Source organism: Pseudophryne corroboree, chromosome 4, assembly GCF_028390025.1.
Source record: "Pseudophryne corroboree isolate aPseCor3 chromosome 4, aPseCor3.hap2, whole genome shotgun sequence".
In the NCBI taxonomy this organism is placed as follows: domain Eukaryota; kingdom Metazoa; phylum Chordata; class Amphibia; order Anura; family Myobatrachidae; genus Pseudophryne; species Pseudophryne corroboree.
Window position 1 is genome coordinate 835,508,224 of NC_086447.1, and position 14,354 is coordinate 835,522,577.

Below are 14,354 nucleotides of genomic sequence, written 5' to 3' on the forward strand. Positions count from 1 at the left end.
TTTTTTTTAAATTATATGTTCATTGAATTTTTGGATTCCGTGACAAAATCTCATTTAGCCTACTGCCTATTTGCTATAGATATTATATTATAATTGGTTCCATCACTGCTTATATCCAGATGTACACTCCCCATCCCCCAGTGTTGATTGCTGTGATCAGTGCCGTAATAGCACGGCAGTTAGCTCCGTGCCGGTTCCACTACTAAACTTTTGACATCGGGATGTCACACCCAGAAGGCCGGGCTGGCAACTCCGGGAAGTAGAGGCCAGCCCAAAGCTTCCTAAGGACACTCCGGCGCTGGACAGCTCCACAGGCTGCAGGGAACCTGCCCAGCGCATCCCTAGTTGTGGCCCTGGCTGTAATACTTGTTACATAGGCCTGCCCCATGCAAGCATTTGGAAACTCCACTCTAGAAATCCTGCATCTGCCCCTGAATGAGAATGTGTAGAATCTATTTTCATGTTAAAATCATCAAAGAAGAGGTATTAAGCAATCGCAGGTTGCACATGTGCATCACCATGTATGGATATGAGATATGAGAGTGGGCGGTTCACACCGCGCACGGCCGGATTGCTCTGCGTGTAGATCTGCAAAAGCACTGATGGGGGGTCTCGGTACAAATCCCTGCAGCTGCAACAGATACCTATTTTCTGCATACAAAGGTGCAGTAGCAGGAGCATCAGCTTTCACAGCTGTTTCTGACTCAGGCCTCATAGATCAGCGGTCTCTTAGCCAGTGAATGGATGTGTTGTGATTTCAGCATTCCCAGTGTGTGACACATAACAGCAGCATATGACGCACTCGCAGAAAACTGAACATTTTAATTATAGGATCTTTATGTGGATCTTTATTTTATTTCTGGAGTAAGTTTTTCATTAATGACAGGTAGCATTTTAACAAACCTGGAAAATGTAACACTGTGACGGGATGTAACGGCAGAATACAGTCAAAATTATTAAAACTGACGTTTTGGGAGGTTTAACCACATTTCCCATTTGTACAAAGCTCCGGGAAAAAGCTTTCTGAAGCTTGTTCCCGATAGGCAATGCTATCTGTAGATGGCACTGCCTAATAGAAGCATATTGGACTATTTTTGCAGAATTCCCAGAGAAGGCCGATCAGTGGCGGGATGCATAGCATTCAAGAAGCGATGCTTGCTATATTCAGCCCTGCCAGAGATAAGATTTCAGGAAAATACATTGTGGAACAGTTAAAATCAATAAAATAAGAAATAGCAAATAATTACATAGGGCCTAATTCAGACCTGATCAGTGCTGTGCGTTTTCGCACAGCAGCCGATCAGGTCTAACTTGCGCATGCACCGGCGCCGCAGTGCGCCGGCGCATGCCAGACAGGCAGAGGCGTTCACTGGGTGGGAGGGGGCGGGCGAGCGGCGTTTGGCCGACGTTTAGGGGGCGCGGTCCGGGCAACACAGGCGTGTCCGGACTGTTGGGGGGGCGGGCCGTGGTGGCTGCGTGATGTCACACGCAGCCGCTGCGACCCTCACAGCGCAGGCAGGGAGCTACTCTTCCAGTACAATAGCATCACCGCTGTGCAGTGCTTTTGTGCGTGTGCGAGGTAGGGGGGGGGGGGGGGTTTGGGCCTGACATGCGGGGCGGACTAGCCCTGTGCTGGGCGTCCCCCCGCATGTCAGTGTGACTGATCATAGATGTGATATATGTAGCACATCTACGATGAGGTCTGAATTAGGCCCATAATCCCCATTGTTGTTATATGAAAATCAGTTCTTCTGCAAAAGTAAATTTCTTTTCTGTTGCATTTTTCTGTGACATGGTTGGGTTAGAGGAATGATCACATCTAATCACTACAAAGCAGAATAATCCACTCTTGTCTGCATAACGCATCCCTGGGCAGGTGACAACTCTCCTTAGTGTCTTGTAGGACTTTAGGAAGTGTCATTCTGCCATAACAGATCTTTAACGCAGTATTTTATTTATCCCGCATTTGCCAAAACCTTTCCTTGTAAATTGTCAAAAATCACACTTATGTAATGCTTAGATAAATATTGTATTTGTGGTACTATGTGTGCTACACATTGATGGCCTGACTGTGAGTTAAACTACGCCTGCGGAGTGTATCTTGCTAGTTTTTGTACACTGCGCATTTTCCAGAAAAGTAAGTACGGAAACTGTTGAGTTGTAAACATTTCAATCGCATTTACTTTAACGTCTAAAGACGCGACATTGGGTCGGATTCTCAAATGGGCCAGGATCAGGGATCAGGGATGGTGTGGTGGAATTGCTGGCTATGCAGAGTTGGACCTAAGCATAGATACGTATTCTACCAGGTGTATGTTTGCACCTAGTATAGATGGGTACAGTTCTGCGTGCAGGCGAAAATCCGCAGGGCTGGAGCACATATGCCCGTGTTCCGTCCAAGGGGGTAATTCCAAGTTGATCGCAGCAGGAAAAATAAAGCAGCCAGTATTTACCCTGCACAGAAATAAAATAACCCACCCAAATCTAACTCTCTCTGCAAATGTTATATCTGCCACACCTGCAGTGCACATGGTTTTGCCCAACTGCTAAAAAATTTCCTGCTGCGATCAACTTGGAATTACCCCCCCAAGTCTGCATCAGGGCCTGTAACTATAGCACTGAAACACTAATGCTTTTTTGGCACCCACAGCTACCATTATCTGAAGATGGCAGTAGCTCGCTATAGCCTATGGACTACACACAGTAAACCCTCCTTGGCATAGGGTTCCCCCAGAACCCTCCCCGGAAGTAGCCTATGTGCATCTTTGCACAGTAGTTCTGCTTCCACATTGAGCAAATCACAGGGATGGGCTCCTTTCAGAGCCTGTGTCCATGCGGGCGCTCGGTAATACTGTACATTGCCCGGTACAATCGCATATTGAAATGCGATCCGGGGTGGTAATATCACGCCCAGATAGCATTGCAAATGTGATTAATAATAAATGGACTCATGAGTCTGTATACGGAGCACAACAGAACTTGTAATGGAAAAAGCTGTGGCTGCTACATTGTAGCACTTCGTATACAGATTCAGAGACTCAGTCGCACACAGATATACAAGTCTCACATATCACATTAATTGGCAACTACAGTGCAGAAATATTATAGGCAGCGACAATCTGCTTATTGAGGCCCCAAACTGCTCTTCTAAGATTGCACCAGGTCCACCATGAGCACAGTAAAGGACCAGTACCGCAAGGACCACCAACATGGCTAGATCAGGTGGTAGCTCTGTAGTACTGCTTCACAGATGATCAAAAAAACAGTCAGGACTAGCAGTCAGATGTGGTTAGGAGAGACAGTGGACAGCAAGTAAGGCAAAACACATAACTTGTGTTTGATGCATAATTCGGTTTGAATGAAAATGGTCCAGTGTTTGGTTTTCTTCACTCCTGCAAACTTGCTATTTTAGGTTCATAAATGCCTCTCCCCCTCTCTAAGTGTATTAAAATGACAGTGACATCTCTAATGACATTGCCCAAATTCTCAACTTGTCATCTGTCTACACTATTCCTGGACAAATATACAGTACACGGTATTACAATACATACAATAGTGAATGTACTAGTAGTGGTGAAATTATATGTATAATATATATATATATATATATATTGTAGAGAGAGCTGTATTTTGTCAAGCAGCTTATGGAAAGTTTCTATTCATTTTAAACAAAAACCTGACAATTCGCTTGTTCTGTATTTTATCCAGGCTTGTGCCCAAAATGTACACTAAATATAATCCATCAGTGTGTAGCTTTATATTGTACATACTTACCTACTTTTTTTGAGCCAAGTGTAAGTACATGCATGAGACGTTTTTCACGCCACAAAGGCCTTGTACTCCACTGCCCAACATTGTACAGCGGGGCGGGGCCATGATGATGAAATTTTCTGTAAATCACTTCATCATTCACTTGAGAAGTGGGCCGTATGCTGGAGGGAGTCCTGTAAGACTAAAAGGTCATCTCAAAGTTCAGGAATCTCCTGGATGTTATGGGAGGGTAGACAAGCATGATAATATGCCAGTATAGAGGCAAAACACAGCACAGTATTCATTACATATTTTGTAACTTCCAATGGGTCTGTGCCATAGCTTCCAGCTGTTTATAACTACTGTATTTTCCTTTCTGCTCAGTGTGAACTCTTGGTTGCACTGTCACTGACCATTCTCTTTCTGTCTCTTTTCTGCCTTCTGCCTGCCCACCTTGGGGATGTAGAGTAAAGATGCTGGAATCAGAACTTTGGTTATGTTGGATGAGCAAGGAGGTAAGTTATCTTAAGGGGAACTCATATTCTAAACTGATTTCACATGCAATGTAACATGATACAAATTTACCTAAAATATATATTTTCTGCCTCCTGTCTCAAGTGTTCTGAGTGTGCGGGGGGAGGTGCACACACCCAAGAATGGTGGTGCACATGCAGTCTAAAAAGATGACTTTACCTGAATTACAAAAAAATTAAATACTTCATGCAGGGGTGGTAGAAGATTTGTATTAATGTTATGAGATCCAGGACTTCTTTTGTAGGGGGAACACCAACATTTTATTGTATTAAAAGAGGTTGTTGGTTTGTCTGTTCTGGACAACATACAGCATTACCCATCTTTTTAAAAATACATATACAAATGTTTTATTTCAAATCAATATTATCTTTTATGAAATGCGAATTAACCTGATCAGTGCATTCCAAGGTGCGTGCCATTCCACAGGTGTTGTTTTTTTTTGGGAGGGGGGAGTTATGTCCAACACCCCAGCAAAATTCAGTCTGAACCTTCATTGTCAGGTCGGCAAATAGTCTGGAGGGGTGGTCTTCTGTATGCCGAATGTCTGGATCCCGGCGCACAGTATACCGGCGCCGGAATCCCGACACCCGGCATACCGACAACTATTCTCCCTCGTGGGGGTCCACGACCCCCCTGGAGGGAGAATAAAATAGTGTGGCACGCGTAGCACGCCACCGTGCCCGCAGCGCTCCGAGCTCCTTTGCGCTCGCCACGCTGTCGGTATGCCGGCGGTCGGGCTCCCGGCGCCGGTATGCTGGGCGCCGGGAGCCCGAGCGCCGGCATACCGTACGACACCCAGTCTGGAGAATACACTGGATAAAAATAATAGAAAGTCATATCAAAGTCCAAACTATTTCTCCTTAAGGCTCACTCTCCTTTATTCATTTAAATATTTCTCTTTTTTTTTTATTTAGCTCAGTTCATTCTCATTTATATTGTAAATTAATCGTTAGAGGGAAAGGACAAGAGGACTGTTATTATATAGAGTTGAGAGGAGTAAAGGGATAGAGGTGATATGAGAGAAACATTCTAATATACCAAAGTGTTGGTTCAGGAAGACAGCGCTTTAAAAAGAAGAAGAGGATTTGTATGATAAGATGTGTCTGAACTTTGCAAGAGAAAACCTAGAACAGTAAAAATAACTTTTTTATAGCAGGTGATAAATCAGGGAATTGTCTCCCAGCAGTTGTGGCGATGGATTAATACTGTAATTGAACTAAATTGAAAACGCCACATTTATAATGTAGAATACAAGTAAATACAGATGCAATACAAAATAAAAGTACAAATTGAAATCAATTATGTACACGCATTTGTAGTTTTCCATTTGAAAAATCAAATGGTAATATCTTTAACTGCCGTCATCTGAATACAAATATCAATTAATGATAATGATGGCCGCGACTTCATATAATATAGCAGTTATACTAAGGTATATACTGTGGGAGGAGCCCTGATGCAATCAGCCAATGAGAAGCTACATTACCGCTGGTCGTCATTATCATCCATGCAGATTTTGTGTCAGGGGTCAAGCACAAGTAAGAGAGACACAGCCTGACAGTCATACACCGCAATCCACCTCTCTAAGTGTAGGAAGTAAGAGGCAACCAAATCTGTATACGTACACCATTGTAAGTCTTTTGTGCGCATGTGCATTTTATGGAAACAGAACCTGCATACATCCAATTCTACATGAGGCACCAAAGTAGTTATTTAATCTCAGTGGTGAATTAATACTAGCATTGACCCTGGATTGTGATTAATCTGTAGGTTCAATTCTACTAATGTTTATGTGCCTGGTTAACTACTGTTGTGCTTGGAATAGCTTGATATCCAATTCAGAATAGGTTAATATCCACTTTTGGAACATAGAAAACTATATAAAAATATGCAGGAACCCCATGGGGGGGGGGGGGGGGGGGGGGGGAACGTAATAGGGTGAGAGTTCTCATGTTTGTTTGTTTTTAAGTGCCAATCATTTACATGGCAAAATCAACCTAGTCAGGACAGGAGCTCTCACAAAATCTCTCACTTTGTGATTTTCATACCTTTTACATTCCCCCTCATATTTTAGATATATATTAGGGACAAGAAAAACCCTAATTCTGGAGCTGTTGAAAATGTCATCAATGTCTCTTTTCAATTGTGTCTCTGCAGACTCCTCTCCTACCATGCAATTGACAGTTATCCCTTGAATAACCATAGCTAACAAATAATTATTCTATTGGAAATTGGGAACTATAGTTTTAAGTCATGGCTCTATTTCTAGTCAACCAATAACTAATATGTAGACCAAAAATATCTACTCTATCTTAAGAGAGAATCCCTATGGGAATGCTTCTATGTGTATCTTGATCTAAAGGACTTTATAGCAGAGGTTCTGACATAAACTAAATCCATTTTACTTCAAAGAACTAGCTGATTCTGAAACAATCATCAATCATATGTGCTATATAGGCTGCTACTGAAGCCCTGATAAATTGTGTTCCTAGGGCGTAAAAACCTATTAATGTCTAAAGAACATCATTCTACAGCTCTTGCTTGGGCCAATTACTCCAAAGCAGCTGGTCATCCTGGTATCAAACATTTAATGCTCATCCTGAAACCTTTGTGGTGGATTATCCATTGACCCATTTATGGACAGATTTAATCACAGTTCTGCCTTTCGCTTATCCGTGCAGGAAAGTGTGTACAATCGGCAAAGGAGCCAAACACCTTTGCAGGTAAATTGACATGCAGAGACCTGCACCTTGAGCCAAAGTTTCCCGTTTAAAGCCATCTTCACTACATTATAGAGAACAATCTAATTGTCTGATTGTCGTCAATATACGGTTAAAGTGCTGCCACCTACTTCCAGCCATCTTTAACCAGGGTTTCAGTGGCGTTTACAGCTAAGCCACTGAAAAGCCAGGGCTAGAATGAGTTTCCAGCCCATCGCCGATCGTCAGTTGTGGGCATCCACAGTTAGGGGATCCGCAATTTTGGGTTCGCAGTTTACCAGACAAAGGTTGATTGTTTTCCACCATTGCAATTTGCAAGACGGGTCTGCCTGGGGCAGAAGATAAAATCGAATTGGTAGGTTTGTTGTGGATAATTTTTCTATAATATGTTGCTTCATCCTTATGAAAAATCTTCCTAATGCTCCAAGTTCACTACAAATATTATTCTTTAGCCCATCACTTGCAGTACAACACACATAGTGGCAGATGTACTAAGCCTTGGAGAGAGATAAAGTGGAGAGAGACAAACTAACAACCAATCAGCACCTGTCATTTTTCAAACATGGCAGTTAAGAACTCATAGACTGGTATTTTATCTCTCTCCACTTTATCGCTCTTAGAACACTAACACATTTTGCAAAGGTGTCCACATAAGTGTAGATCTCCTTCCCTGGGAGAAAATCAGTATCCTTTCCTACTGTACAGTATGTACATACATTAACAGAAAAACACATTTTGTTGTAGTTTTGGATACCATTTCGATATCTGAGATGTGGCTTTCAACTAAAAATCTAATTCTCTATGTGGCCACATAGGGGGTCTTCTCAACTTGTGTCTTTGTAATATAATGGCTTCTTGCTAGTTATTCAAACACCTACATGTGTGAACACTGTGCCTGTTTTTACATCACTGTAATGTTTAATTCCAGCCCAGTTAATTCACATAACATTCATCTGGGCAATAATTATCTGCATTTATAGCAACCCTGTCTAGTATGCTTCTTATAGCTCTCCCTAACACTTGACTTGGCCTTTGGGTTCATGTCATGACCAATCTTAATTGCCTATAGCCATCTAATGGCCATGCTAGAGGTTATTCTTGGGCTGCTATTGGGCTGTTATTCTTTAGTTGTCTCCCCATAAAGGTCATCTCAAGGCATGTTCTTTGCAGGCACCACAGATGAACATGTTGTGCTTCTTAGACTCTATACTGTACCCTTCTAAGATCACTTTGGTGATCAGTAGATTTGTGATTGCCTAGAGTTGGTGATATACATTGTTTGAGATGTAAAAAAGATAAAAATGTATTGGTAGTCACTCGGGTCATGGTCAAATAGTCACAGGAACCAGGGACATTTTATCAGAGTGTAGAGAGATGAAAAGTAAAGTCACCAAATGTCCATCAGATTACTGCAGCTGGTGGCTGCTGGGTAATTTGAGAATTATAATTCTTAGAATGTATTTTTAAAGTTCTGCAGTGCTGTACAGAGCAGAGATATAAACATAATAGGCACATTGCCAAACTTACAGGGAAACAAATATTTTGCAGAGGACCCCGATGAATGAACTGTCTGTGTTTTTTATTTGTTAAATGACGAGGCCCACAAAGAGAATGTTAAAATAAATGAATAATCTTTCTACTAATGGTACAAATCAGGTCATCACTGACCAGTAACATTTCTGCTTTCCCCATCTCCTGGTCCCCCACTCATCCACACTTCCCGTTCACATTTTCAGGAATTCAGGCAGTTTTTTCTCCCTGTCGCTCTCTCACATACACAGGGGGTCAAACTTAGTATTGTTATTCCCTGCTCTTGTGCCAATTTGGGTCGACCAAGATTTTGCACTGGATCTGATCATACTCGATTCTCATCACAATTTCACATGGCCTTTTTCATACAAATATGTTTAGGCTTCATGGTAATCCTTGATGCAGTACACTTTAATCTCTCTGTTGTCTCAGTTTCTCTTCCAGCGGCCTTTGGTTCTCAATTTATCACTTCTTAAGGCAGTTAATGCTACCATTGAAGATCTTTATTAATTAGCCTGGGAGTAGGATACAGGGGAGACGCTTGAGTTTGGGATTTTGTTTCATATTAGGTCTGTCGTTGTGGATTCATCTTGTGAGTGCATCTTTGAAAATACTACCAAAGGGGGAGTACAATTGTTTTGTTGATCAGGCAGGACTGCATTATTCCTGCTTGCATCCTCCTGAGGTGGTGAGCAGAAATCTATGAAACGTTGGCTATTTTACGTGCCGAAACTACCATTTGAGTTGTCTGCTACTTTAAAGGAATTTAGCTGCGTTATGGGTATGAACATTTAGGAGCGACAAGTACGATAAGTAATGCAGTCATGCCCGATTGGCATAATAATTGGTTAGGTGCCTATTGCTTATAGGTGCCCAAAAACAGAGGTCCTCCAATGGTACCTAGTTCCTGCTACGATCCATTCTTCCTGTGGATTGAATGCGGATAATAACACATCCTGCTCCACATACAGGGCCGTCTTAACAGCAGTGCAGGCCCCAGGGTGCAGAAGTGTACTGGGCCCCCTACCCATCCTCCAGTGGTAGGGGTGGGGAGTGCTATCAGCAGCAGCTTTAATGTCCTAGGAGGTGTTCTATCTTCCGCTCAGCATGTAGGACCTGGAGCAGTAATTTCTGCTAATTACTCATTTACTGCATATATGGGGCTAAACTGTAGAAGGGGGCATTGGGTTGAATAAGTGGGCCCTGGTACATGACTTCCAGGGTGGTAGGGGGTGTTTAATACGTAGGAGAGGTGTGGATAGTGGAGTGGGCTTAATATTCATAATTTTCTGGTGGGAGGGCAGCTTGCTTGACTGCAGATATCTCAAGTTACTGAAAATAGATTTCTTAGCTTTGAATGGGATAAAAAACTAAAGAGTACCACCTTTCAGGAGGTACAGGGGACTTGGGGAGCAGAGTTCAGGAGCCAGAGCAATCCACCAATGAAAATATACAACTGCATATTAGGCGTGTGGAGCTGGAGCAGGGACCAGCTGCTTGAAGGCTGAGATCTTTGGTTCTGGGCATAATAAAGACAAGCTTCTAGTGTCCACCAAAAGGGGATAGTCCCAGCTTTTGTAGTATACCCTCACAAAAACTAGAACCCAAGATATCTTGCTGGGAAGAGCAATTAACAGGTTTGGATGGGGACCACTGTTTGAAGTCGGATATCTCCGGTTCCCCAGGGCCAATTTTCAAAAATCTGGTACCCCTGGAAAGAGGGGACCCTCTGCTATCTCAACTGCCCATTGAGCCCATATGAAAAGACTGCCCTGTCCACATATTTTGGGGATGCTAACAAATAGATTTTACACAACACTTGATATGGCATATTTTTATTGCTATTCAGTACCAAATCTATTCTTCCTAGAAAAAGACAAGTTTACCTTCTTCAAGGTCCATCATTGAGAGTATTTGGTTTGTCAATGAGCATGGATTAATTTGGGTGCATGGTTTGTTTCTATTTAACTAAACCATATTAGCATTCTTGCCAATCAAATTGGGTGCTCCTGACACACCCCTGTATCCTCTTTTATAAAACAGCCTTGTTCTTTGCATTTCTCTCTATTTAGCTGTTCAAATCCCACTAGAGCCTGGCCATACCCCTTAAGCTTGGACCCCTACCACTACATTCCTTGGTAGGCCCCCTCAACACTGCATAGGGGAGACTGTTTAAGTCTTATTCTCATAAGAGTGCAGTAAAATCATACAGTGCTTTTAGTGTAAAAATCCTTCTATTTTTTCTAAACAGTCCACTCTCTAGGGTTATATTGATCAAAATGCCTTGAAAGAAGCAAGGAGATATAAGCCCATGTGGAATATTGTGGTTGCATCAGGGTCTCAAAAGCCTGGTCTCCAATGCCGTTGGTTATCACGGTTTACCCCTATTGGCAGCTTCCTAGATTAAAAGGGTCTTTGACAGGTAATTGTTGATGTTGCCTACTTGCTATACTCGCCATGCCATTACTGTGTGCTAACACTTGACTGGTTTTGTATTTGTAAATATCTTGCATTTGTAAATACATTTATTTCAAGGTTTTGACAAATAATGTTCCTCATCAATTACAGGATCCTATGTACTTATACTGATATAATTACTCTGTTTTTTTCTTTTCATTATTTAATGGTCACACAAACATTCTATAGTGACAAGAGTTTCCTATGGATTAGTCACAAATGACATCAGAAACAATAATCTGTATTTTATCCCTCACACTGTTAAAGCCAGCATTTTATTATATCAGAACCAAAGTGGTTGTGACGTCTCTGGTTGTAAATTAATAAGTTCAATGTTCATCATGAGCACAAAATGGCTGCCTAGGAAGGAGATACAATTTAATGTAACTATCTGCCACTGTAGTCAGTATTATTATTTCACATTAAAATATATGTGTACCATTTTGGCTTCTCTGACATCTAAATGGTGACCTACAGTAGAATAGTCAGTCATTTTAATTTGTAAGAGAATACGTGGTGCACAGTGCCATACTGGCTGCTTGTTGGCAAGTTATTGGCCATTTGGAGAAGTCTGACATCTTGATTGTGTGACACAGATTTAAAAAAACATTTTTTTTATTTGTTCTCCAATTCATCAGCTTTACTGAAGCTCTCCCTTACAAGCGTAGTTTTATTAAAAATTTATTGAAATGATAAAATAAATTTGTCACAACCATTAAAACTTTAACAAAAGAAAATTGTTAACTTATTATAGGAAGAGAGGCAGCCATTATGTGGGGCCAGCCTACAGTATCTCATGCATCAATGGCAAAACTGCAGCTACAGTGCCACAACACTAAATTATAACAGCATTAAACTGTAGGACATTAGTGGCATCAAAGTGTTTTCAGTGGCTGATTGGTATAAACGGACATAACTAAGGACCTCAAAGGGTAGTCATATAATTGTACTATATTTAAAAATAGATTAAATAAAAGCAAATATTTGCCAGTCTACATTTAAAGAAATCTACATAAACTTGCTTTAAAATCAGAGGTATTGGGATCTTGCCAGATCCTTGGACCAAGGGACCAAAATTCAGGCGTATCCCGGGCATTCTTAGTATGGCAAGTACTGTGTGCGATGTACTATGGAACAATATATAGAATATCATAAAAATCAGTGTAATGTAAAAAAAAATCCATTGAACACATATCTCATCTAAAGTGCTAAATATTCTCTCTCTGATGACTTCTTATTTTAGACTAATTAGTAACACGGTAGATCCCGATATTAAATAATGAGGATGTACAGTAAATGCGCAGTAAATTCTGTCTGTGACTTTTCAGGAATCAACACTCATACACTTAAGAACACACTGTTATTCCCTAGTGACTTTAATGATCAAAAAAGCACAGTTGAATAATCTACATCACACCCCATCGAATGACACCTTTACCTTAAAAACTGGTGTTGTCATTGCGGAGTAGTTGCTCTCACAAAATGTGTGAGTGGTGGGAAATGAACTGGAGGGCATTAATTATAATGCAACATAATATGAACTGCAACACTGTAATGTGTCACAATAAGAAGTGGAGGCTCTATAGCGTGGTGTAATATGAACTGGGGACACTGCATGTCATAATGTGATTTGGGGGTACAGTGTTTCACAGTGTGTATTGGCAGCCCTACAGTGTGAGATCATGTGAACTGGGGTACAACAACATTGGTTCAGAAAATAAAATAGGGCACTGTAATGGGGCAAAACATGAACCACTGTTGCGGAGAAGCAGACAGGGGCCCTTTCAAAATGTTGCTATGGGGCCCACAAAGTCCTAGCTACACCCCTGGGGCTCTCAGTACATATTATTCCACATTACAGTGCCCCCAGTTCATATTATGCCACACAATAGTGCCTCCAGTTCATATTGTGCCACAATACAGTGCCCCAGTTCATATTATGTAACATTATAATACCCATTAGTTCATTTTATACCACATTATAATAAGCAGGTCCAGAGGTGAAACTAGATATTTGTTGGCCCCAAGGAAAAGGTTGCAAGGGTCCCTATTTACCGCCTAGTGGTAACAAATGTACATAACACATGTAACTTTGACATGTAACGGGCCCCATAGCAGCTGCACTTATGGGAGCTATGCCCTTGCTTATATCATTATCTGTATAATTGTTCAATTACTAGTGGAAATGAACACTGTCCATTTCTTATAGAATCTCTGTATCGCTGTCAGTGGGGCTATTGTCCTACATAACCCCACAGCAACACACATTACATTACAGAAAAAAAACAGACCACCATCTCTACCAATAAAGTTATGGTATACTAGCATATTTTGGGCATTTGCTGATTTTTATTCATTTGCTGAATTGGGGTGTACGGTGCAAGTATTAGGTCATTCAAATACAGTGGCAAATTAATTTATTTATATGCAAATAAAATCAGCTTTCATGTTGTACAATCTGACATTTGTTCATGAGAGGCATCTTCTCATAAATTAAAGATGGATCTGGAAACAAAGTCACGCAAACAATTCTTTCGCGATCCCCTGGTTATCCGGAGATGGAGAAAAATATTTCAGGCACTGTGCTTAATTAAGGTTGGTCGATACAACAAGGCACTTACTGGCTGCAGTAAAAGCTGATTATGCAACTGCATCTGTGCTAAATAATTCATAGGTCCAGAGAGGATGTAAACGCCAGTGAGAGAGCAGAAACGCTTCCTGTAGCTTCCATGAAGTCATTTTCACGTATCATGTAGATCACAGAAATGATCCACTCCATATAGTGAATACATAAAACACGAACAACGCTGCTCTATAGTCACTTACAGTAAGTATGAGCTTGCATTCTTCATCTGTCTTCCACTGTTGGCACATATATCAGCTACTGCATTCCCTCACAAAACATGCACAATAAATAATGCAATAGCATCCAATCAGCCTCTTCCTGTGGGAAATAAAACACTAACTTCAACCAACCTCGTAGCTGTCATTAAAATATTTAAAAATAATTCTAAAGCTTTTAACATTTCCATCTTATGTTTTCAGAAGATATAATATACCTACTGTATTTTACACATTGAGGTGGTGTGTTTTGTGTGCCTGTTTGACCACACTGCAAATATAGGTGCATGCTACTGTTCTAGATTTCAGTAGCAGAATCACATTAGTCAACGCCTTAATGGAGCTTCGAATATAAATCCCGTAACATACATGGTCCATTTTAATAATCAGCAGCTAATTGTCAAAGTGTGTAGTAGTCCGGTTCCTACTCACCAGGTCTGGCAGTGCTGGTTCCCTGGGGTCCGTTGCGGGCATCGCAGTGAGGGGTCCTCCTTGGTGGCCGGCGGTCCCTCTCCCCATTTG

The 14,354-nt window shown here is 41.3% G+C and overlaps 1 protein-coding gene across 4 annotated transcripts in view; it reads left to right on the forward strand.

The window, feature by feature from the left end:
• The window catches only part of SNAP25 (synaptosome associated protein 25), a 195,284-nt gene that overhangs the window by 145,782 nt on the left and 35,148 nt on the right, over positions 1-14,354 (forward strand). For all 4 annotated transcript variants that reach the window (XM_063918560.1, XM_063918557.1, XM_063918559.1 and 1 more), the window contains exon 4: positions 4,217-4,265. In XM_063918560.1, the coding sequence (XP_063774630.1) occupies positions 4,217-4,265 (49 nt within the window). The remainder of the gene's footprint in view (positions 1-4,216; positions 4,266-14,354) is intronic.